Raw genomic sequence first — 24180 nt, forward strand, 5'->3', positions numbered from 1 at the left:
TCAAATGCACAACAGTGTTGAAAAGGTGATTCCTTACTCTGGAAGAAGATTCCATCTAGAATTCTGATATCTTAAAGCAGTCGCTTTTACCAACTCTTGACTACTGTAAAATTCAGGCATTCAGTCACCCCACCATAAAAATCATACCTGCAACTTTTCTTTTCCGTTTTCAGCCGTAACATGATACCTCTAAATTACACAATTGTATAAGTCACTCACCTCATATTTGAAGGTTGTAGGTGTACAATGATTGGAACTCAACTTTTAAAAATGGAAATGGCTGTTAGCAATTTAATGGTTAATTTCATTGTTAAGCTTCGTGTTTAACATAATTCCAGAATGAATTCCATAATGGTTCTATTTCCACATTGGCACTGCTGCGGGCTAACCAAAACTTTTAGCAACACAGCTTTCAGTTTATTTAGTTAACTCAGTGGAAAGTCTATGGGGAGAGAACAGGAGTTTATTTAAATTTTCCCAAAAGAGAGAGTTGGTGGACTCTTGTGGGCAATATCAGGATTTCTCGCACTCTCGATTTTGCTCAGTCTCTTTGCTTCTCTGACTCTCTCGTCATCACTCGCGCTCACTTGCGCGCTCTCTCTCTTTCCCCCGTCCCGCCTCTTCCCCTCATTCTCAACTGCAGAAGGTATCACAATCAAACCCAATCCCGGCCTCACCCAACATTTACCAACTTGAACTTTCCAACAGAGATCAATGGGCAGATGTCAGGAGTGAAACCTTGGCCTGTTTTTCTCTTTTCTCTTTCTCCCCCCGCCCCAAGTGAAGTTGCACTGATGCCAACTTGCCGTGCATTCAACTGTTGCACTAGCTAGAAACTGTGGGCCCAGCACATACTAGAAATCAAGCCTGTGCCTTTCTGTTCTGTATGGCTTGGTGCTACACCATGCAATGCCTTCACCACTAAATTTTCATGAAAACCAAGTAAAATAGGGACAGGAAAGATCTTTCTTTGTGGATTTTATATTTCTCGCCTTCCCGCCCCCACTCACCTTGAAAATGTATTCTTACAAGAAGTTAGTGTTGTGAAAACTGCCTGAAATCCACAGGCCCAACTGAGTGACACCGCTGCTTTTTTAAACACTGGTTTAAAAATTATACTGTCTAATGAATGGTCCATAATCATGGAGCTGCTTCTCACCTTCAGTGCGATCATATTTGTACTTTAATCAGTAGCTTTCTGTGGAGGAAAGAAAAACATAATTTGTGCTGGGTTATAAATTGTGCCATACCACAAATGTATCCGGCCATAGTGCTGCAAAGTACAAATAAAGTGCATCAAGGTAAAGTTATATTATATAAAAGATTGATGAAGAGTTTGGAAGAGCATTCTGCAACAGAGCTTAACTGTTTCACTGTTTGATTTTGACCACTTAAGCAACCTATATTGTACTATTGTAGTAATACTACCAAAAAGTATAGGAAGAACAATACTGAGCAGTGCTTGAATGTCAATGAGCTATATCTATTTTTGAAGTTATAACTCTACAGATTAGTAATCTGTGACTGAAATAAGCAGACTGCAGTCTGTTTTCACTGTACTTGAACTGTTTAAAAGGCTGCCCATATATATCATTTTTCACACAGGAGGTCTGAAGTTGAGAGGGTGGGAGTATGCTTTATGTGCAATTTTCATAGTTAACTTTCATTGAGTGAATGGGAATAAGATAACTCTTCTGTGCTATTGCGAAAAAAAATAATCGTTATCATTGTACCACTTGTGTTGAAATACAAAATTATTGGAGAAGAGGAACCATGGGAAATCCACTGTGTGATCTACTCCAGTGTCCTCAAAGAAGATGCTGGAACTGGCTTTTGAGTGTTGTATTTCAAACCTTGCTTTGTTTTTTTCTCTCGCTGTAATTTTAGAAGGTTTATTGGTAACAATCAGATTATCTCTTCCTCAGCTATATCTTGAAGCACTTATTTAATTTTCTCTTACCCTCAGCTCTGATGTAATTGGTGACTCATGTTTAGGTATGTTGGTAACCCTCCAACAGCTCACACAGGTGCCTATTCTTACCTGAGCCTTGGCAGAAAGTGTCAGCAGGCTATTTGCCCATGACACCTAACATTCATACGTGCCCTTTTAGGAGTTGCTGGGCAGTGATAAGCAGCTGGAACCCTAACTTTGATTCTCCCTCTGCCGCCGCCTCCTTCCATCCTAGGACACTTAGACCAATCCTAGCACCCCTTTCCCTCCACCACATCTGATCTCAGGTAACGAATCAGAACAGGGGCTGAACTTGGAACCTTAATTTGCAACTGTGACAGATCTATAATGTACTGATAGCTTTTTTGAATAGATATTACATTTTACTAGCCCTTAAATAAATTTAAAACAATGTGCTTGAAAGAGAAAGGGTATGTTCTTTCTACCCTCTCTCAAAAAAAAGTACTGCTGGGGAAAATTATGTAATATTATAAATTTCTCTGCTTTTAAGAACAAATTATACCAGAATATTTCCCATTTTTCTATTAAGTTTGAAATTAGAATAGAATCATGTGACCCCCCCTTAACACTTTTTTTGCTGTTTTAAAAAAAAATTAAGCTAGACACACATTTCTACAAATGAAAGTTATCAACCAAAGTAGAGCTACATGAGCAAGGCTTTCTTTGAAGAATCTGCTAGAACCAGTTTTAAGCTAAATGTTCTGTCCATCTTTAACTGTGAGTGTGGGACAGGCTCCATTGCACCTATATTAAATCTTTAAGAGCTGGTAAGGGGATCCTGCAATAGGCACCTCAGTAAAATGTATGACAAATGTGAGATGAAATCACTAAATATTTGATCAGTCTCTCGTAAGTATAACCACCTATTTGTGGGAGATTAAAAGAACCTTCTGGGCTGGGCGTGCTTTGGAGCTATCTTGCAGCCAAACTTTATCATGTCATCATGTTGAAGTGACATATATCTGAATGTAAGTAGCTGCAACATGTATGGTGCCAGTCTTATGTAAATATTAGAAAATAGGCAACAATCCAATCTGTCACTGCTTTCCTCCTCCCACTGCCACCAAGACTGCATCCTGAATGCGAGGTATTCATAGACATAAAGCTGGTTGTTTAGATCTGCAGTATTGTGTTTGACTCATCAGTTTCACGTATATAGTAGTAAGACTCAAACTGGTCTTTGAGCAGAATGCTGAGAAGCAGCTTTTATGTAAGTCCAAAATATATGATATTGAGATACAGATTAAAGTGAGTGTAAACCTCTCAGGCTTTGGTCATTTTTTTTAAGAAAGTGTCTAGTCTTAAATATATGAAGATTAAATGGACTGATCAATTCAGGAAAACCTGCTAATCTAAGGAAATACTCCAGACTAGAAAGGGTTTAAGACTTTGAAAACTAGCTTCCATAAATTAATGTGATTGGAAATGTGCTGTAACCTATATAGAAACAGGAATGGTGGCCTATTAAATTTGAGTGGTACAGTACTGATCTAACATACTGATGCAGAAATCTTGGATCTTTATATCTGACATCAGAGGCTCTTTACAAGAATTTGTTTTTCTCTGTTCTTCAAACAGATCAGAAATCTTTTGGTGTAAATTTATGTGAGAGGTCATTGTGTCCCCCATTGCATTTTTTTCAACCACCTCAGGAGATGTCTCTCTCAAAACACAATTGTAAATGGAATGCATCTCTGGAAGGACTAAAGTTCCCCTTTGAATTCGCCCAGCTTTGGAGACACTGCAATTGTTAATCACTATCAAAATTCTCAGACAGGTATTTGTAAACTTTGAAGCATTCAATGCGCAAATGTGTAGTAATTTGCCATATTCCAAAACTGATTCAAATTAATGCTTTGTAAGTTTTTTTTCCCCCCCTCTGTATTGCAACTGCCTTGCTAGTGTTCACGATACCTTAAACATTCCAGTTCATCTTACTGAGGACAGCTTGTGATGTTTTGAAATATAAAATACCCTGTGGATTTCTGCATGATTACTCAGAGCTGTACACCCTCTATTGTGGCTAAAGGCTGTCAACCACAGACCTGTTTGTGCCATTATAAAGCTGCTCTGTGGTTAGCTGGTGATATTTGCTAAAGTGGGAGTTACAGTTTCATTGCTTTAACCTTCCCTACCATCGTTTTTTCCGTGCTACTTTTTACCCCAGCAGCTGGGCACCCCAATTCCACTCTGCTGTTCTCCTCAGCTGAGATTAGTAACTCACCATATGGGACTAAAACAAATGACTGACTCCTTTTGGAGTTGACCCTTAGCACCGCTATGTTAGCCTTCCTTTGGATTCTCACAGTGGAAGGCTTCTGGATATTTTGCAGTATACATGTGTCAGTGAATCCCAGTTTTGTGGTGACAAATGGAATTAACGTCATGCATGGCCGCACGTGCTCTGGAGGATGGTCCAAGCAGAGCGAATTGTGTTCTGTTTGGTTGGACCAGGAGAAATTCCTCTGAGTACAGTTTCACTCTTTGTGTATTGTCAGTGACAGATGCTGGACTTGAGTCTTCATTCTGGCCTCCTGTCTGAACTATGTGTTGGGCTGGCATTGTGTTGTGTGTTTTTTTTTCTTGTTTACATTTTCAGTAGGAGCTTGAATGCAGCTTGTGCCAATTTTTAAAATGTAAGCGTCGTCATTGGCACTGCCATGGGACTGTTCTTTTTTGTTCTTATCATTGGTTCTGTGAATCCCTGAGGCACTACATGGTGTTGTTTGTTTGAGATTTTGCTGCTGTAACTATAAATCTACAGTTCAGTTTTTTGTATTTTTGCTTAACATCTGTATGTATTTAACCTGCAAATGTGAAAAATACCTGCCAATAGGTAAAATATTTTTGTAATGTATTTTGTTGAAAAATGACAAACATAAAATTGCAGGATTTCTAACACAGGCCAATATGCCTGTTTCCTCCCTGCCCAAAATGTCAGCGGCATTAGTGCAATTTAAACTTGTATAATTTCCCTGTTACATATAGGATTTTTTCCACAAACAGTGATATCAATTTATTTAATTGATGTAACAAATTATAATAGCTTTACAAGTGTTAACATTAAATATATTGTGTCAAGCTGTGGGAAGTTTAAAATTCTGGACAGTTTGCTCATCTATTCCAATATGTATTCTGTAGAATGTGTTTATTCATTCTCAGAATGTGGGCATCGCTGGCAAGGTGGTATTTATTGCCCATCCCTAGTTGCCCTGAGAAGGTGGTAGTGGGCCGCCGCCTTGATCCGCTGCAGTCCTCCTTGTCATGGTTGGGTGCAACTAAGTGGCTTGCTAGACCTCTTCAAAGGGCACGTGGGTGTGGGACTGGTGTCACATAAATGCCAGACCGAGTAAGAAGGGCGGGTGCTCTTCCCTACAGGAAATTAGTTAACCAATTGGTCCGATAGCTCCGTGGTCACTTTTTTTTACTGATGCCTGCTTTTATTTCCATATTTTTTTTAACTGAATTTAAATTCTCAAACTGCCATGGTGGGATTTGAACTTGCATTCTCTGGATTACTACTAGTCCAGTAATATAATCACTATATTACCATGCAGTCAATGAGGTGGGTCAAACCATTTTTGGAATCCTGTTCCATTTAGTTCATAAACAAATTTGTATTTAAAATTAAAATGGCTGTTTTTATAAAAAAAACTTTATTTGTGGAGTTTTTTTTTCTAGTTTCTCTAAATAAAGCCAAACTTCCCAGCATATTTTGCAAAATTTATCATGCCTAGCTAGCCTTAATAGGTATGGGATTTCCTTAGCAAACATTTTAAAATGTTAGGATTTCATCATGCAACATTGAACCTTCATTATATTTGTAGTTATTGGACTCCTCGTTCATTTAGGAAAAAAGTACAAGTTCTGTATTGTGTGTGCCAGTTTATGCAATTCTATTTTAAAAGGAGTGTCCCTTCTATTTAGTTGGATGAATATGGGTATAAACCTAAGAAAGCAATTGAGTTTTTTTTTCTCAGCAGTGTCAAAAAATTTATATTTTCAGAGAAAATACAGAAGTAACAAGGCCATAATAACGGGTGATTTAATTATCCAAAAATAGGTAAAAGTCATGTAAAAAGTAAAGAAAGGGTATTTTTCCAGGAATGTTTCCTAGATCAGTTTTTAGTCCAATGAGGAAGGAGGCAGTACTGCATGTAGTTCTAAGAAATGAAGTGGGGCAAGTAAGTAACACAAGGGTAGGAAAACATCAAGAAAACAGTGACCATAACAAAATTAGATTTGATATAAAAATTGAAAAGAAGGAACAGTCGAAGACACAGGTAATAGGCTGGGAAAAAAAGCAAACTTCAATGAGATAAAAGTGGAGCTATCCCAGATAAATTGGAAAGAACAGTTAGCAGATGTGACGGTAGACAAACACGAGATGCTTAGTGTACAAAGTAGACATATTTCTACAAGAAATAAAGGTGGTACTGCAAAAGCCTTAGTTTCATTGGATGCGTAGAAAAATTAAAATGAGACAGAGACATACGATAAAGATAGCGCTAATAATACAGATAATGATCAAGCAGATGATAGAAAATATAAAGGGGAAGCAAAAAAGATTAGGAAGTCTAAGGGGTATATGAAGAAAGACAGTCAGGTAACAAAAAGGAAATAGCAAAGAATTTTATTAAGGAGGATAGGAGTGACTGGAGGTGAAAATGGAAATCTTTCTGATGGTGGAGTGGTGGGAATACTAAATAACTACTTTGCCTGAGTTTTTGGAACAATATGATGGGAATGAAAGGACATGAGGACGAAGTGGAACAAATAGATAACTATAATGAAGTACTAGTACTAGAAAAGTTTGGGGAACACAAAGTGGAAATGGCACAAGGTCTTGACTGTATCCATCCTAGAAAACCAAGGGAAGTCAGAGGAAATAGCAAAGGCTTTTGCCACAATCTTTAAAACATCTTTGTATATGGAAGGTTGCCAATTTAATACCTTTGTCCAAGAAAGGGATAAACTGGCTAATATAGACAAATCAGCCTAATATTCATAATACAGGCTAAAATTAACATTCACCTAGTAAGACATGGGTTAATTAAGGGCAGCCAGCATGGATTTGTGGACTGAAAGGCATTGGTAAAGGGACTACAGTGGATGCTGTGTGTGGGTCAACAAATCTGGGGGCTTACTGATGAAATTAAAGCACATGGTATTAAAGGAGCTGTGGCAACATGAATAGGATGTTGACTGAAGGACAGAAAACAGTAGTGGTTAATGGATGTTTTTCAGACTAGAGAGGTGTGCCCCCAGAGTTGGTGTTAGGACTGTTGTCATTCTTAATCTATATATATTAAAAAATCTTCCATATGGCATGTGCTCCATGTCCACAAACCTTACCTCCTGTTATCTCAATTTTTGATCATTGTAAAATGCTGTGTTAACATTTCTCATTCAGTTTTGTTATGTCAGCTGTCATAATGTACTTGCATGCTCAGGCCTTTAGGTGTCTCTGGAGCAAGTTTCTGGAGTGCCTCCCAATTTTGCTGTAGTCTTTTATATATAAAAAAAGATTTGTATTCATCCACAGACCATGGGTTACGCCACAGACAAATTACCCAGTGTATGTATATCAATGATCTGAACTCTGGTATAGGGGACGCAATCTCAAAGTTTTCAGACAAAAATAATTAACTGTGACGAGGATCGTAAGTGACCTAAGGAAGACATAAGTTAGTAGATTGGGCAGATAGATGTTGGGTGAAGCTTGTTGCACAACATGTGAGGTGATACATTTGGTAAGAAGAAGAAGAAATATATACTGTATGGTAAAACTTTAAAAGGAATAGAAGAACTGAGAGACTTAATGATTCAGTTACACATCTTTAAAAATGGACAGACAAGCTGTTTAAAAAAACATGAGATCTTGGGTTTTTTAAATAGGGGCATAGAGTACACAAGTGAAGAAATAATGCAAAACCTGTGCAAATCATTTGTTAGGTCGTAGTTAGAATATTGTGACCAGTACTGGGTGCCCTGAAGAGATGAACAGATTTAGTTGTGAGAAGAGACTAGAGAAACTGGCTGTTTTTACCATAAAAGGTTAAAAGGAGATAAAGGTATTCAAAATATTTACGGTTTTGATCAGGTAGATGAGGGGGGAAACTATTTTCACCAGTCCATGAATCAGTAACTAAGGGACATAAATTTTAAAACATCAGAAGAACAAAGGGAAAGGTTGGGAGAATTTTTTTGCACCGAGGATTGTTAGGTATGGAATACCCTACCAGAACCAGTGGTGGAAGCAGGATCCATGGTAAATGTTTAAAGGGAAGTGAATAAATATTTGGGAAAGGGTAGGGGAATAAGATTAAATGGAAAGCTCTTTGAGAGCCAGCACAGCTGTGATGGGCTGCATAATCACCTTGTGTGCTGTAAAATTTTATGCCTCTCTTTAATCCTGTAACTGATGCTTAACTGCCCAATGGTGGTCTGGGATCATATGGAATGGGTTTTATTTCCTTTTCTTGCTGGGGTACAGTTCCATGTGCAGCATTTACTTGCCTATAATTGGTCGTCTTAAGTATTAACTGGCTATTCAACTTTGGAGGACATCACAAACAAACCTGATCCTGTTTTCTTTCAGCAAGGGGTCATTGGATGCTACTCAGTAGTGTGAACCATGGCTAATTTTTCCTTCCCTAACCCAAGGGCGCCACAGCCAATTGTAACATCCTTACCACTGCCCCAGCTGCAATCAGCAAAAACTGGAGATCAAACCTTGGAGCTTCCTGGTCTGTGTGGTTAAAAGATGCAAGCTATTTTGGAGGAATCCTCAGAAAACAGATTTTATAGAGGGTGTTTTCATTCTCTTCTGGAAAGGGTATTAAAGACTTTGTGTTGCACTTAGCTTTGCGATGCTTTCTATTGTACTTCCTAAAATTGGGGCATTGTTTTCATAGAATATTAATTGTAAAAACACCAAGAATAGAAGTATACGTGAATGTGACTGCAGTGCTTGATCCCTCCTCGACCTCGACAGTGTTTGACATGGTTGACCAAGCCATCCTCCTCTAATGCTGCTCCTCTATCGTCCAGCATTGTGAGGCTGCCGTGACATGGTTCCATTCCTACCTATCCAAATGTAGCCATCTTATCTCCAGCAATGCCTTCTCTTCCCTCCTCCATTTATTTACTTCAGAAGCCCCCTTATGATCTATTCTTGGCCCCCTTCTCTTCTGCATCTCCATGCAGACTCCTGACAGTGACCTTCACAGGCATGGGGTCAGCTTCCACATGTATACCAATGACACCCAACTCTACCTCTCCGCCACATCCCTTGACCCCTCAACTGTCTCCATGCTGTGGGACTGCTTTTTCAAATTCACTCCAGGATGAATCACTGCTTCCTCCAGCTCAACATCAGGAAGACCAAAGCTATCTCTTTAGCCCCCAACACCAACTCTGTTGCCTTGCCACCGAATCTTTCCCCCAGTAGGAGGCTCAGCTGGGGGAAGGATTGGCGTCTTGTTTGACTGAGTTCAGTTTCTGATCTTATATTCTCTCCACCACAAAGACTGTTTTCTTTCATCTCTGCAACATGACTAGCCTCTGCCACTGAGACCTTCGTCCATGCCTTCCCAATTCTACACTTGACTGTTCCAACGGTCTTCATGCTGGCCTCCCTTCCTCCACCAGATAAACTCTACCTTGTGCAAAACTGTCAATCCCTCCATTGTCTTTGCAACCTCCTCCAGCCCCATAACCCTCCTCCCCCAAAAATTATGTTCTTCTAACTCTGACCTTTTGTGCATTCCCCACTTCCTCCATTCATCCCTCAATTGGCAGCAGAGTCTTCAGCCACTTAGAAAGTTGCTCCCTACACCTTTTTTAAAAAAAAACTTATTCCAACCAAAGCATTGGTTACCTCTTCCTCCTGACTCGGGTTCCGTTTTTCTAGCACCTATCTCTGAAGCACCTTGGGGCACTTTTAAATTAAAGACACTATATAAATGCAAGTTGTTATAATTAGAGATTTGCCATGAGTGTTTGCACATAAGTTAGTGTATTGCTTCATTTCTGCCCTTTTTGCATTCCAATACATCAATTGTTAATACAGGAAACTTGGAAACCACCTTTTAACTCAAAACCAACCTCATATTTAAACTGACAATCAACACATGCTCAAGGCATAATTCTCTTCCCCAACTCTCTCATACTCATCTCCCCTTTGGCCTCTCCTTCACCTGAAGGTACTGGTTCTTGCTTGAGTGTGGTTACATGATAGCCATCAAATACCACACCCAAGTAACCATTCTTCTTGTATAAGTATTGACATTTCATTCCATAATGGAGGATATCATTGCCCAGCCCCATCCCATCTTCATGTGATGCACTTTACCGCAGAGGTCACTGGAAAGTAATTGGGATACAGAGGGAAAATTGGAGGGCATTTCGTCCAGCTACTGTCCTGCATCTGGTGGATAGCTCAAGCAGCAGTACCAGCAACTCCTCTCCACTGCAGTTTGTATGCGGTAGAGGAGGTTTGAACTTGGACTGGTTTAAAAGGCTTTTTTCCTCACAAAAACATTGCATTTTATATTGTTATTTCGGACAAGCTTCAGAAATCTTAAACAAAATGTAAAAAAAACTGTAAATCATATTGCCAACATGTTATACTAGTTGGGGGGTATAGTTAATAGTGAGGAGGATGGTGACAAAATACAGAAAGACATTAGTAAACTTGCAGAATGGCCATGTAATTGGCAAATGAATTTCAATATAGCTAAATGTGAGGTGATACATTTTGGTAGGAAGAATAAGGAGGCCACATACTGCTTGGAAAATAAGAGTCTAAATAGGGTAGAGGAGCAAAGGGATCTCGGGGTTCAGATACACAAATCACAAAGTAGCAATGCAGATTAATACGGCCATTTTAAAAAAAAAGTGAACAAAACATTGGGGTTTATTTCTAGAGGGATAGAATTGAAAAGCAGAGAAGTTATGTTAAACTTGTATAGAACCTTGGTTAGGCCGCACTTGGAGTACTGTGCACAGTTCTGGTCTCCATATTGTAAAGAGGATATAGATTCACTGGGGTAGGTGCAAAAAAGATGTATAAGGATAATACCAGAACTGAGAGGTTATACCTATCAGGAAAGATTGAACAGGCTGGGGCTTTTTTCTCTCGAAAAAGGACTGCGGGGTGACCAGCTAGAGGTCTTTAAGATTATGGAAGGGTTTGATAGGGTAGACAGAGATGTTTCCACTTGGGGCGGGGGAGGGGAGTCCAGCACCAGGGGCCATAAATATAAAATAGTCACTAACAAATCCAATAGAGAATTCAGGAGAAACTACTTTACCCAGAGAGTGGTTAGAATGCGGAACTCACTACCACAAGGAGTAGTTGAGGTGAATAACATAGATGCATTTAAGGGGAAGCTAGATAAACACGAGGGAGAAAGAAATAGAAGGTTATGCTGATAAGCAACCTCCCACCCCTCTTCATTTATGTGGAGCATAAACACCAGCATGGCCTGTTTCTGTGCTGTACATTCCACATAGTGTAATTGTAGTTCAAGCTTTCTGTTCTACCGGCTAAGTAAAGTTGGTTTCTGAACCACACTTGTGTAAATGTTTGCATTGACTTTTTTACAACACAGATTATTTAGAAAAAGATGAAGTGTGCTTTTGATTGCCACTTTGAAAATGCTTTAAGAACCCTATTCATTGGAGAAGGGCAGAGAGAAATTGGGTGTGAAATTGATTTTGAACTGTTAAGGTTCAAGTAGACACCTGTTTTGTAAAGGTTCCTGTCTGGCTGTGGAGCTCTCAGCCTGCCATCTCAAATCTTGGCACAGTTGATCAGGAATTGCACACCAGAAGGTTAACGACAATGGGTTATGGACGCTTCAAAGAGCCAGCGTGACCTCTGCATGCTTGGCATTCCTCTCTGCTGTGTAAAGGTTGGGAGTTGTCTTCCAGAGGTTCCAAGAGCGCGCTTGAAGCAAAACTAACTCCAAAGTAGGTGGCCGACCTCTGCCACTTAACCGCAGAGATCGCCATGGCAATGGGAGGCGATCATTGGCAGATGGGTAGCCATGAGTTCTCTCCCACATACCACCTGCATCATGTTTACTGTGAAAAAGGCAGGTGAAATTACATAAACAGGGCGAAGGTCGGGGGCGGCGGGGGGAAGAGAGAGAGAGATCCGATTTACATCTCCTTCGAGATATAGACCGCAAATTAAACAATGGAGGGGAGAAACCCCATTTTAAAAATACGTAATTTAATGTGATCCAGTGAATACTGGAGACATAATCCTCGGATGTTACAGATCTTATTAGTAATTCCACACATTCCACTTGCCCGCAGAATGCAGGCATGCAAATTGAAGAGGGGCATGAGCTGAATTCAATCATATGAAACCGGCTGTATTCCTTCTTCCGTTTCGCTCCCCCTCTGCTTGCAGGCTCCCTGGGGCTTTGTTCATCTAATTGACGTGCAGCTCACATTGTTGGTAGCTGGACTGTGCCATTTCTTTTTTTTCAAGGCAGGGGGTGGAGCGCAATGCAATTTGATCCATCTGCCAGACACAGACGAATCTGTTCATTGGAGACTTTGCCAAGGCAGGCTTTCCTGTCTCCGCTCCCCCTCCTGTTTTTCCCCTTGAAGCCCAAGTGCAGCTTGCTGTCTGAGAATTGGTTTGCCGGCGAGCTGCATTTGCTCTAGAGACGGCGGTTTTCTCAGTTGTGGTGTATGCTCGCTTTCCCATTCTTCGACGTGCCTGAGCATGTCCATGTTGGGGACATCGCAGGATCTACCTGAAGGAACACTCTATCAGCAACCATCAGCCGAACACGCAGTGATTTGAACCAGCAGTAAAGATGGGTTTCTACGGCACTTTAAAAATGATCTTTTTTAAAGTAAGTGCGCACATATTGTACATAGTGTATATTGTATGGAGTGCAACAATTAAACGCAGTCAGGTTATGGCTGCATTCATCCGTACTTTGCACATTACTGGTAACAGCTCATCAGTATAAAATTACGGTTAATTAATTGGCGAAAAGTAGGGATCCAACCTTCACCTTCAGAATACAAAATCTTAAATGATAATTCTGAATTGCGTTGCAACTTCTAGCAAAACCAGCAGAAATTGTCCATTTTAAATCGTGCTACCTGTTACCCAAGAACTGCGGCTAATTCGTTTTAAAAGGGAGTAGGGCATAGAGTCTTGCGAATTGACTTCTGCAAATGAGTTGAATTGATTTTGGTGTGTAATATACGGGAGCACCATTTGCTGTGTTTTGTGCTGTGATGAACCCAGTGGCTTTTACAGTACAGATCAGAGACATGGTCTCGGAAGTAAAATTAACGTTGGAATTATGATAACGTTTGCTTTCTTGTTAACTTACGTTAGATGTTTCAATGGCCACGGTTTATGTCGTTTGTGCTTAAATAGTTGATCGACATGTGACTTCACAGTAGCTCATTTAAAAAAAATAGTCGCAGCTTCGCAAATAACTGGTAATATTCACTGATCATATGGAGATAGGTGGCGAAATCACAGTGTCTATTGCTGTTCTCAGGAATATATGTCAGGTCTTGTCTGCTTTATGTAACATCGCTGTGTAGCACTGCTAATAAATCAGCAATTATATTTTGTACCGAGCATGAAGAATTTATTGGTTACAGTGATACTGTGCAACATACTTCGTATGGCTTCACTGTGGCTGCAAAAACGGCAAGCATTTATAAACTATAAAAATGTCCCTATTTGGAACACATCAGAGTTGTGAATGACTGAATAACACTTTTTTTGCTGCAGTCTATTTCACATTTCAAGGTTGTGGTATCATCACTGCATATACCAATATAATTCGATACTTAAAACCCAAAAACATAAACACCATTTTTTTTCTCGGTTGTAATAGCTAGAGGTAGCATATTCCTGATCAGATTAACAAAGGTTAAATGCAACTAAGCCTATTGCTTGGATAAAAGAAGCCAAATGGCCAGGGTATTTTTATTTTTTGTGTAAAAATAATGACATTGCAGTTAGCACCATCCAATATCAACCTTTTTAAGCTGATTGACTCATTCCCTTGCTGAAATTTGTACACAGGTAGTGCCTTTATGTCACACGGTTTATATCTGAGGTCAAGTGTATAAGCATGCAATGACTGAATAAACTGATTTGCAAAATCTTCAGTAGAACTGTATTTTAATTTATTTCCCAAACTGCAGTGTGAGATACTGAAGATTACTGTTGCATTTTCTGGTCAGTAAGAATAATTCGGCTAATTCAGTAAATTAATTTTTGGAAGCTGAAGATCCAGACAATGAATTAAAGCCATGTTAAATGCTCCACTGTCTTTAACAAGCTGCAATTCCTGACGCTTATTGACAAGAGATACCTTCTCGCTTCCTTGCTTGAGTATTTTTATTTTTAAAAATTGTCATTCTGTTGTGTTTGGAAGCTAGACGTGTATAATAGTAACATTTCCCACATTGGGAATCTGTTTGAAACTTTTTCCAGAACAATATGCCATTGAGATAACTACATATTTAAAACTCCTTTTTTTGCATTTCCATTAGTTGTATAAAAAATTGGCCTGTAGAATGCAAGCAAAGCAAAAATCTTCTCCTATATTTCACAAACAAAACTCCAGTGAAAACTATTTATTCAATCCAGTTTACCTGGTTAGCCACTTCTGTCCGTCTTTCAAGCAGTGATTTTTCTTTGAAGAGTACAGGCATGATATTTATAATGTAATATGTACAAGTATGATCTAAAATGTGGTAATGTTGAAAGTTTTATAAATAGAACTGAATACAGTACATCGAAGAACATTGGTGCATTTAAATAAGCAAACGCTGATGAGCATTTAAAACACCTTTTATGAATTCAGTATTCAGAATGCTAAGATAACATTCTTAATCCATGATGAAGATGGTTTACTTAATATGCGGTTATTGCTGCTTATGAAATCAGCTAGCATGATACCACCTACATTTATTTACTACTGTGAGGATTTAGCCACGATGACCATTGGTTATATATGTAAGTGCATAGTTTGCGTAACTGAATCATAGATCAGTGTTATATTCAATATTAAAAAAAAGTCACTTTTTTCTCTTTCAGATGAAGAGAAAATTGGACCCTGGCCCTGAGGTCCGGTCTTTCTCTTCAGGAAAGAAACCTTGCAAAGGCTCAGAGTACAAAAGGTAAATAGTACTTTAGATGCATTAGCTATTTCAGGACACAAAAAGGTTTTGCGTTCTGCCACATATATTTTAATGCTTCCTGCTTAGGAAGTGAACTGGACTCTGTCTATAATGACAGACCTGAGTTTTAAAAAGGAACCCATGGAATAAGTATACATCCCGATTATTTGTTGGCCTATTATTCCCTCAGTCCTGCATGTTGTCTATGTTTCTTGTTGGCATATAAAGAGGGTTGAGATGTGGCAGGTTCTTGGCATAAAATGCAAAGCATGAAAATCGGACTAATTTTTGCCCAATTATAATCTGGCAGTGTGGGCCACAGGGTAGAATCCTTCACATCCGTTAACAAGCTACTACTACTGACATGGCAACTGATCCTAACCCATAGACACGAGATGAACCCTCGCGGGAGATAGTTTTCATCACTTTGGTTTCTCCGACCCATAGTAATGCTTTCATTATTGGCAAATAAAATCATCTGCTAATGTGTTAACATTTTTATCTATCATGTCCTCAGCTGCCATGCTCTTAAAGATAAGATGCTTCACTGTAAAGCATTGATTAAGCACTCAATATATGCTATTGTGCAGCACAAAATGGATGAGCATGATCTTCATGAATTCTACCCTCTATGTTTTTCTTCGATTTTTATATGTTTGTTTTTGTTTAATCTTTTTTGCCACTTTTGTAAAAAAAAAGATGGGTTTTTCATGATTTTTTAAAATGTTTTTAATGTTTAATAGTTAATAGAAGCAAAATTTGGGTTTCTTTTACAGTGACATAAAATTCTGCGATCGTGGGCACCGACAAAACTCCCTTTCTCTATTTTAATAGAACTGTAGCTGAATTGTACTGTAATTCTGAAGTCTTAACCTGAGATTTAATACAACGTTGACAAAATACAGATTTTGGGAATGCTTGTCCCTCCACTGTTACGGTTTTTAAAATTTCTTTTGAAATTATGTTTAGCTGATGGTGCTTTTCATATAAAGGATCATGATAGGGTGTAGTTATGGTCTGAAAGTGACAACCTTCAAGCTCATTTGTATGGATCTGGCACATTAATCAACTACCGGTAATGCTGTAAAGTAGATATCTTTAAAAAGATGGCTAATAGGTTAATTATTATTTGAATGGGCTCATGCTTCTCCCATGGTGTACTGCAGCATAAGCTTCAAATTGGTGCTGCTGGAGGTGTGGTATGCCTCCAATATTTTCCTGTGTGCCTCTACAACCAGTAAACAGCTCCCCCTACCCCCACCCATCCAGTATATTGTGTTATTAAAGTCTAGATTATTAAGATAGTTCACTGTAAGCACAGTGCAGGCTTTCAGCAGGGTTCTCCCTGACCGGCTGATTGGTTGTGATGACTGTTTTCTTCTTACACTGCTTCACTGCTACGTGTTGCACCACTTGGAATTACGGAAATCACGCTTGAATAAGCGTACTGCCAAAATTGTTAGAATGTGTAAGACATATGACCCTGTAGAGAAGACCCAGTGGTGCTTCTGCAGACTTTGGCGTTGTGATTTCAAGTGGGATGGTCTTCCAGGTGGGAGGGACCAATAGGCTACAGGCCTGTTTCTTGGAAGGAACACAATTATTCAGCATTCTGTTTTTTGAAAACTGAATAGGAATTTTCAGTCATTTACAGTACTTTTTGCTTCTGATATCTTTACCAAAATAACACTGCAGTCATATGTTCCCACAAGACCAGAGCTGATTAAAAATTAAAATAAACATGTTAATCATTTAGTCCTTTTATTTTTGTCTCACGTACATTTTCAGTGATGAGACTGTAAATATTCACATGACAGCTGCTGTTGATGTGCTGAGGTGTGATAAATGGAGGGCCATTAGTTCACCTGCTGTTTGATAGGGTAATGTTGACTTAGTTGTCAGAAATCTGATTTTCAGATTTGGCTTTTTTAAAGGCTATTTATCCTGATTTTTTCCCCCGGCCCCCTCCGCCCCCCCCCCCCCCCCCCCCAACCATGTTTTTCACCATGGACAACCTGAGGGCAGGTAATTGACTTGAGTACAGCCTTGACCAGTGAGGCTCTGAATAAGAGCCAGCAGCACATGAGGGTGGTCTAGGAATAAGATCTCTCCATATTTTTCTCTCCTTGTGGTTTCTGTGTGGTAGTTCCTCATAATTGTGCAACTGCGATTGAAACTCAGTGGAGTTATGGCTCGAACCTGCATTCTAACATTCTTTGGTGCCACATTTTAATGATCCAGTGCACTGTGTCACAGTCGCACCTGCCATTTTTTTTTTAACGCAAGTAACACTACATATCGACGTGTCAGTTTGGCTCAGTGGTGGTACTCACCTCTGAGCCACTAGGTCATGGGTTCAAGTCCCAATATGAACTTGAGCACATAATCTAGGCTAACACAACAGTGCAGGGCAGAGGGAGTGCTCCATTGTTAGAGGTGCCATCTTTTGGAGGAAACATTAAACTGTGGCCCCATCAGCAGCTTCAGGTGGACATAAAAGATCCTGTTATACTATTCAAAGAAGAACAGGGAAGTTCTTCTGATGTCCTGACCAACATTTATTCTTCAACAAACACCACCAAAAAACATATTAACTGTTTATTCATCTCACTTCTTCTTTCTGGGATCTTGCTGTGTGCAAATTGGCTGTCGCATTTGCCTCCTTAACAACAATGACTACACCTCAAAAGTAATTTGTTGGCTGTGGAGTGCTTTCTGACCTCCTGGGAATATGAAAGGCGTACATACGTGCAAGTCTGTCCTTCCTTCCATCTTCCCTCCCTCCCATCCTATTAGCACGTTTATCTTTTATTTTGTGTTAAAGTGCCTCTGATTATGAAAAGAATGTTCTTTAGATATGTTCTGAAAGCTGCCCTGAACTTGATTTTTCTTCTGCAAGTGCAAAAACTGAGGCTTTACCTAGTTGTTTGACTATTCCAAAGCTCTCCTGGCCGGCCTCCCATCTGCCAGCCTCTCATCTTCCACCCTCCATAAACTTGAGCGTATCCAAAACTCGCATTAAGTTCCGTTCACCCAGCGCCCCTTTGCTCGTTGAACTACGTTGGCTCCTCTCCACCAATGCCTCAGTTTTTAAAATTCTCATCCTCGTGTTCAAACCCCTCCGTGGCCTTGCCCCTCCCTATCTCTAACCGCTGATCACGCTCCTGTGAAGTGCCTTGGGACACTTTACTATGTTAAAGATGCTATATAAATGAAAGTTGTTGTTTTGCCTACTTGAGGCAAGACATGTGTCTTATCCTGGATGACCTGTGAATGCTAGTAGTTGATGCAATGAGTTTGTCTGTTTAAAACCAAAGTTTGTTTTAATGATCTACTTTTGTCAGCAGCACCACTGGGCTGGTTCCATGCTCAGCAACACCTACCACCTTTGGGGACCTGAGAGCTGCAAATGGGCAAGGGCAACAGCGGCGCCGGATCACATCTGTCCAGCCCCCTCCAGAACTCCAGGATTGGTTGAAGACATTTCAGGTTAGAATGTACTAAAGTAACGACAGAACATTTATCATGAACTATTGTAGCCAAAAAATTTCATACTGCTAATGGGGAAACCTGGACCTGGGCTGGGCTGTTGCATTAGTTCGCACATACCAAAGCAGGTTTTAAAGAAAGATAAAACTTGTAGATTCTTTAGCATACATGCTACTTTCAGATCTTGGAGAACAAAATACTTACCCTTGAGTAAATACTTTTCTGATAAATATTTGTGAATTGATTCCTCTGTTCTTAAATCCTTGCCTACATTTTGAAGAATATTGGGAGCTTTATTTGCATTTTGATTGTTTTGGTTTTCCATGTTCCATTTTAGTCCCTGATTTTGATGGGACTAATAACTTCAAGATGACATCAGAGATAAAACAGTGTACTGTATCTCTGCTGTTTCAGATGTGGAGCCAGACTTTTCAAGTAATCACAAAACAAATGGCTCCCTAATGACACCGGATAAGATTCAGTGCAGACATAATATTCTGTATAGCACGTCCTCATTTCCTGCCTTTTTGTGAAACTGTTTCTGTGATGAGTAACATGCATACACATCTCAGTAAATTTCTGTCTGTTGCATTCAAATTGCATATGTGAAAGTATTTGAACTCCTGCATGTAATTTGTATGAAGTGCTGCACAACCCTCTAGATAAGAAGTCTCCCTCTGATTTGCTATTTAGCCAAAACTTATTTGTTTAATACTGGTATTTTCCATATAACGAGGGAGATTGCAAGCAAACACGTGCAATAGAATTTCAGTTGTCAGCCAGACATAAAGGGCTAGAAATTGGGCCATCTAGTGCCCGTTGTATCAGCACTGTGCGGCCTCTCGCAGTGCCAAGATGGCGTGTTGACCGCGCACGCACATTTCTAGCGTGACGTGTGCTGGACGCCATCTTGGTATAGGTATTAGCGCATGCGCAGAGAGCGAACGCTGGCAGCATGTAAAGTAGGGAGCAATTGCGTACAATCAGTGTGCAACGCTGATATAAAGTGATAAATTCCAAAATGCTGTCTAACACTCAACTCGACGCTTGGTCTTAACCATGCACACCTGAACATGTCTTAGTGCCTGGAGTACCCCCCCACCAGTGCTATTTAAAGGGACCATGCAGATGTTGCTGGTTATTTGCTGGACTATTGCTTGTGGCTGCTGGTAGAATAGGAAGTGTTTTTTGAAGCTCCCTATACTTACTGAGATTTGCTAGAGTACATTTGAGAGTGGTTTGGCAGGTACAGCCTTATGGTTCGGAAAGTTACAACCATGGTTGAACAAGATTCCTGGCAACCATGGGTGGTCTGCTAGGGCTCCCGCTGGGCATTGAACACGACTGGAAACATGCAGAGAGGCCACACAGAGCAGGTCAAGCTGCGAGGCGAAGGAGGAAGTAGGCACAGGCCACTGAGCAGGAGGCCGTATCCAATGAGGGCCTTCAGGGAACAATTCTTTGACCTCAACATGAGCGAGGAGCGTTGCATCCGACGGCTGAGATTCACCAAGGAAGCCGTGACGGAGATCTGTCAACTGCTGAAGCCACACCTACAGCCTCAGAGCAGGGCAAGGACAACATTGCCTTTGGCTGTGAAGGCAATAGTGGCGCTAAACTTCTACGGCTCAGAATCCTTTCAGGCCCCTGCTGACGATATGTGCAACATCTCACAGTTTGCAGTGCACTGCTGCAAAAGGGAGGTCACAGACGCACTGTACGAGATGAGGAACAGGTTCATCATATTCCCTCTTGATAGAGACAAGCAGGACGAGCGAACATGAGGGTTTTCTAGCATTGCAGGCTTCCCCATGGTGCAGGGTGCCTTTGACTGCATGCACATTGCTTGCGTGCCTTGCATATCAACTCTGCCGTCTTCGTGAACCAAAAGGGCTTCCATTCCCTGAACGTGCAGCTGGTGTGCGACCACATGCTTCGAATCATGGAGGTCGATGCCCGTTATCCTGGGAGCAGTCACAATGCCTTCGTTATTCGGCAGTCCAACGTGCCAGCCATCTTTCACCCGGCTCGGCAAGTCAGAGGCTGGCTACTGGGTGAGAAGGGCTATCCCCTCATGCGGTAGCTCATGACTCCGATCAGGAACCCATGCACACCTGCACAGCAGGCCTACAATGAGAGCCATGCTGCCACACAGAACGTCGTGGAGCATTGGCCTCCTCAAACAACATTTGCACTGCCTGGACCGTTCTAGAGGAACCCTGCAGTACTCCACTGAGCGGGTGGGAAGATTCATGGTGGTATGTTGCATGCTGCAGGAAAAGGAACCATTTACAATGTCAACTAACATGGTGCAAGGAGGGGGAGTTAATTGTCGGAAGTTGAGTTGGGAGGGGATCAAGGGGGGCAGGAGGTGTGTCTCATAAGAAAATGAGCAATGAGAGGACGTGGGTCGATGAGTCTGGGCAGGAATGGGTGGGTTACTGGATAGAGATAAAGGGAGATATCAGCAGGGATAGCTGCTTGGTTGCTTTCCATCTTAAAGACTTAGCATTGGAGGTGACTGTGGACAGAATAGAGGAAAGGGTTTTGAGAAGGCTACGGTACGGTAGCATAGTGGTTATGTTACTGGACTAGTAATCCAGAGGCCTTGACTAATAATCCGGACACATGAGTTCAAATCCCACCACGACAGCTGGGGAATTTAAATTCGATTAATTAAATAAAATCTGGAATTTAAAAAACTAGTATCAGTAATGGTGACCATGAAACTATCGGATTGTCGTAAAAACCCATCTGGTTCACTGATGTCGTTTAGGGAAGGAAACCTGCCGTCCTTACCCGGTCTGGCCTATATGTGACACCAGCCCCACAGCAATGTGGTTGATTCTTAATTGCCCTCTGAAATGGCCTAGCAAGCCACTCAGTTGTAAAATCTCACTAAAAAAAGTCATAATGAGAATAAAACCGGACGGACCACCGGGCATCGGACCACTAAGCACCGGACACGACAAAGGCAAACTAAGCCCAGTCGACCCTGCAAAAAGTCCTCCTCACGAGCATCTGGGGACTTGTGCCAAAATTGGGAGAGCTGTCCCATAGACTAGTCAAGCAACAGCCTGACATAGCCATACTCTCAGAATTATACCTTTCGGCCAATGTCCCAGATTCTTCCATCACCATCCCTGGGCATGTCCTGTCCCACCGGCAGGACAGACCCACCAGAGGTGGCGGTACAGTGATACATAAAATCTCATGGCATCAGGTCAAACATGGGCAAGGAAACCTCCTGCTGATTACCACCTACCATCCTCCCCCAGCTGATGAACCAGCCCTCCTCCATGTTGAGCACCACTTGGAGGAAGCACTGAGGGTAGCAAGGGCACAGAATGTACTCTGGGTGGGGGACTTCAATGTCCATCACCAAGAGTGGCTCGGTAGCACCACTACTGACCGAGCTGGCCGAGCAGGTGGTGAGCGAACCAACACAAGGGAAAAACCTACTTGACCTCGTCCTCTCCAATCTACCTGTCGTAGATGCATCTGTCCATGACAGTACTGGTAGGAGTGACCACCGCACAGTCATCGTGGAGATGAAGTCCCGTCTTCACACTGAGGACACCATCCAACGTGTTGTATCACTATTACCGTGCTAAATGGGAAAGATTCAGAACAGATCTAGCAGCTCAAAACTGGGCATCCATGAGGCGCTGTGGGCCATCAGCAGCAACAGGATTGTATTCTAGCACAATCTATAACCTCATGGCCCGGCATATTCCTCACTCTGCCATTACCAACAAGCTAGGGGATCAACCCTGCTTCAATGAGGAGTGTAGAAGATCATGCCAGGAGCAGCACCAGGCGTACCTAAAAATGAGGTGACAACCTAGTGAAGCTACAACTCAGGACTACATGCATGCTAAACAGCAGAAGCAACATGCTATAGACAGAGCCAAGCGATTCCTCAACCAACAGATCAGATCAAAGCTCTGCAGTCCTGCCACATCCAGTCGTGAATGGTGGTGGACAATTAAACAACTAACGGGAGGAGAAGGCTCTGTAAACATCCCCAGCCTCAATGATGGCGGAGTCCAGCACGTGAGTGCAAAAGACAAGGCTGAAGCGTTTGCAACAATCTTCAGCCAGAAGTGCCGAGTGGATGATCCATCTCTGCCCCCTCTCGATATCCCCACCATCACAGAAACCAGTCTTCAGCCAAATCGATTCACTCCACGTGATATCAAGAAACGGCTGAGTGCACTGGATACAGCAAAGGCTATGGGCCCCGACAACATCCCTGCTGTATTGCTGAAGACTTGTGCTCCAGAACTAGCTGCGCCTCTAGCCAATCTGTTCCCATACAGCTACAACACTGGCATCTAGCCGACAATGCAGAAAATTGCCCAGGTATGTCCTGTCCACAAAAAGCAGGACAAATCCAATCCGGCCAATTATCGCCCCATCAGTCTACTCTCAATCATCAGCAAAGTGATGGAAGGTGTCGTTGACAGTGCTATCAAGTGGCACTTACTCACCAATAACCTGTTCACCGATGCTCAGTTGTGGTTCCGCCAAGACCACTCGGCTCCAGACCTCATTACAGCCTTGGTCCAAACGTGGACAAAAGAGCTGAATTCCAGAGGTGAGGTGAGAGTGACTGCCCTTGACATCAAGGCAGCATTTGACCAAGTGTGGCACCAAGGTGCCTTAGTAAAATTGAAGTCAATGGGAATCAGGGGGAGAATACTCCATGACTGGAGTCATACCTAGCACAAAGGAATATGGTAGTGGTTGTTGGAGGCCAATCATCTCAGCCCCAGGACATTGCTGCAGGAGTTCCTCAGGGCAGTGTTCTAGGCCCAACCATCTTCAGCTGCTTCATCAATGACCTTCCCTCCATCGTAAGGTCAGAAATGGGGATGTTCGCTTTAGATTGCACAGTGTTTAGTTCCATTTGCAACCCCTCAGATAATGAAGCAGTCCGTGCCCGCATGCAGCAAGACCTGGACAACATCCAGGCTTGGGCTGATAAGTGGCAAATAATATTCGCGCCAGACAAGTGCCAGGCAATGACCATCTCCAACAAGAGAGAGTCTAACCACCTCCCCTTGACATTCAACAGCATTACCATCGCCGAATCCCCCACCATCAACATCCTGGGGGTCACTATTGACCAGAAACTTAACTGGACCAGCCATATAAATACTGTGGCTATAAGAACAGGTCAGAGGCTGGGTATTCTGCAGCGAATGACTTATCTCCTGACTCCCCAAAGCCTTTCCACCATCTACAAGGCACAAGTCAGGAGTGTGATGGAATACTCTCCACTTGCCTGGATGAGTGCAGCTCCAACAACACTCAAGAAGCTCGACACCATCCAGGACAAAGCAGCCCGCTTGATTGGCACCCCATCCACCACCCTAAACATTCACTCCCTTTACCACCGACGCATTGTGGCTGCAGTATGTACCATCCACAGGCTGCACTGCAGGAACTCGCCAAGGCTTCTTCGACAGCACCTCCCAAACCTGCAACCTCTACCACCTACAAGGACAAGGGCAGCAGACACATGGGAA

General features: G+C 41.7%; 1 protein-coding gene across 7 annotated transcripts in view; it reads left to right on the forward strand.

The window, feature by feature from the left end:
• The window catches only part of fbxw7 (F-box and WD repeat domain containing 7), a 227470-nt gene that overhangs the window by 174052 nt on the left and 29238 nt on the right, over nt 1–24180 (forward strand). For 3 of the 7 annotated variants that reach the window (XM_067992005.1, XM_067992013.1, XM_067992039.1), the window contains 2 exons: nt 15075–15157; nt 18502–18646. In XM_067992005.1, coding sequence (XP_067848106.1) covers nt 15075–15157; nt 18502–18646 — 228 coding nt within the window. Of the gene's footprint in view, nt 1–12368; nt 12853–15074; nt 15158–18501; nt 18647–24180 lie in introns of those variants that run through there. The other 4 variants (XM_067992022.1, XM_067992030.1, XM_067992048.1 and 1 more) reach the window with 3 other exon arrangements.

This window comes from Heptranchias perlo, chromosome 1, assembly GCF_035084215.1.
Source record: "Heptranchias perlo isolate sHepPer1 chromosome 1, sHepPer1.hap1, whole genome shotgun sequence".
NCBI classification, from domain to species: domain Eukaryota; kingdom Metazoa; phylum Chordata; class Chondrichthyes; order Hexanchiformes; family Hexanchidae; genus Heptranchias; species Heptranchias perlo.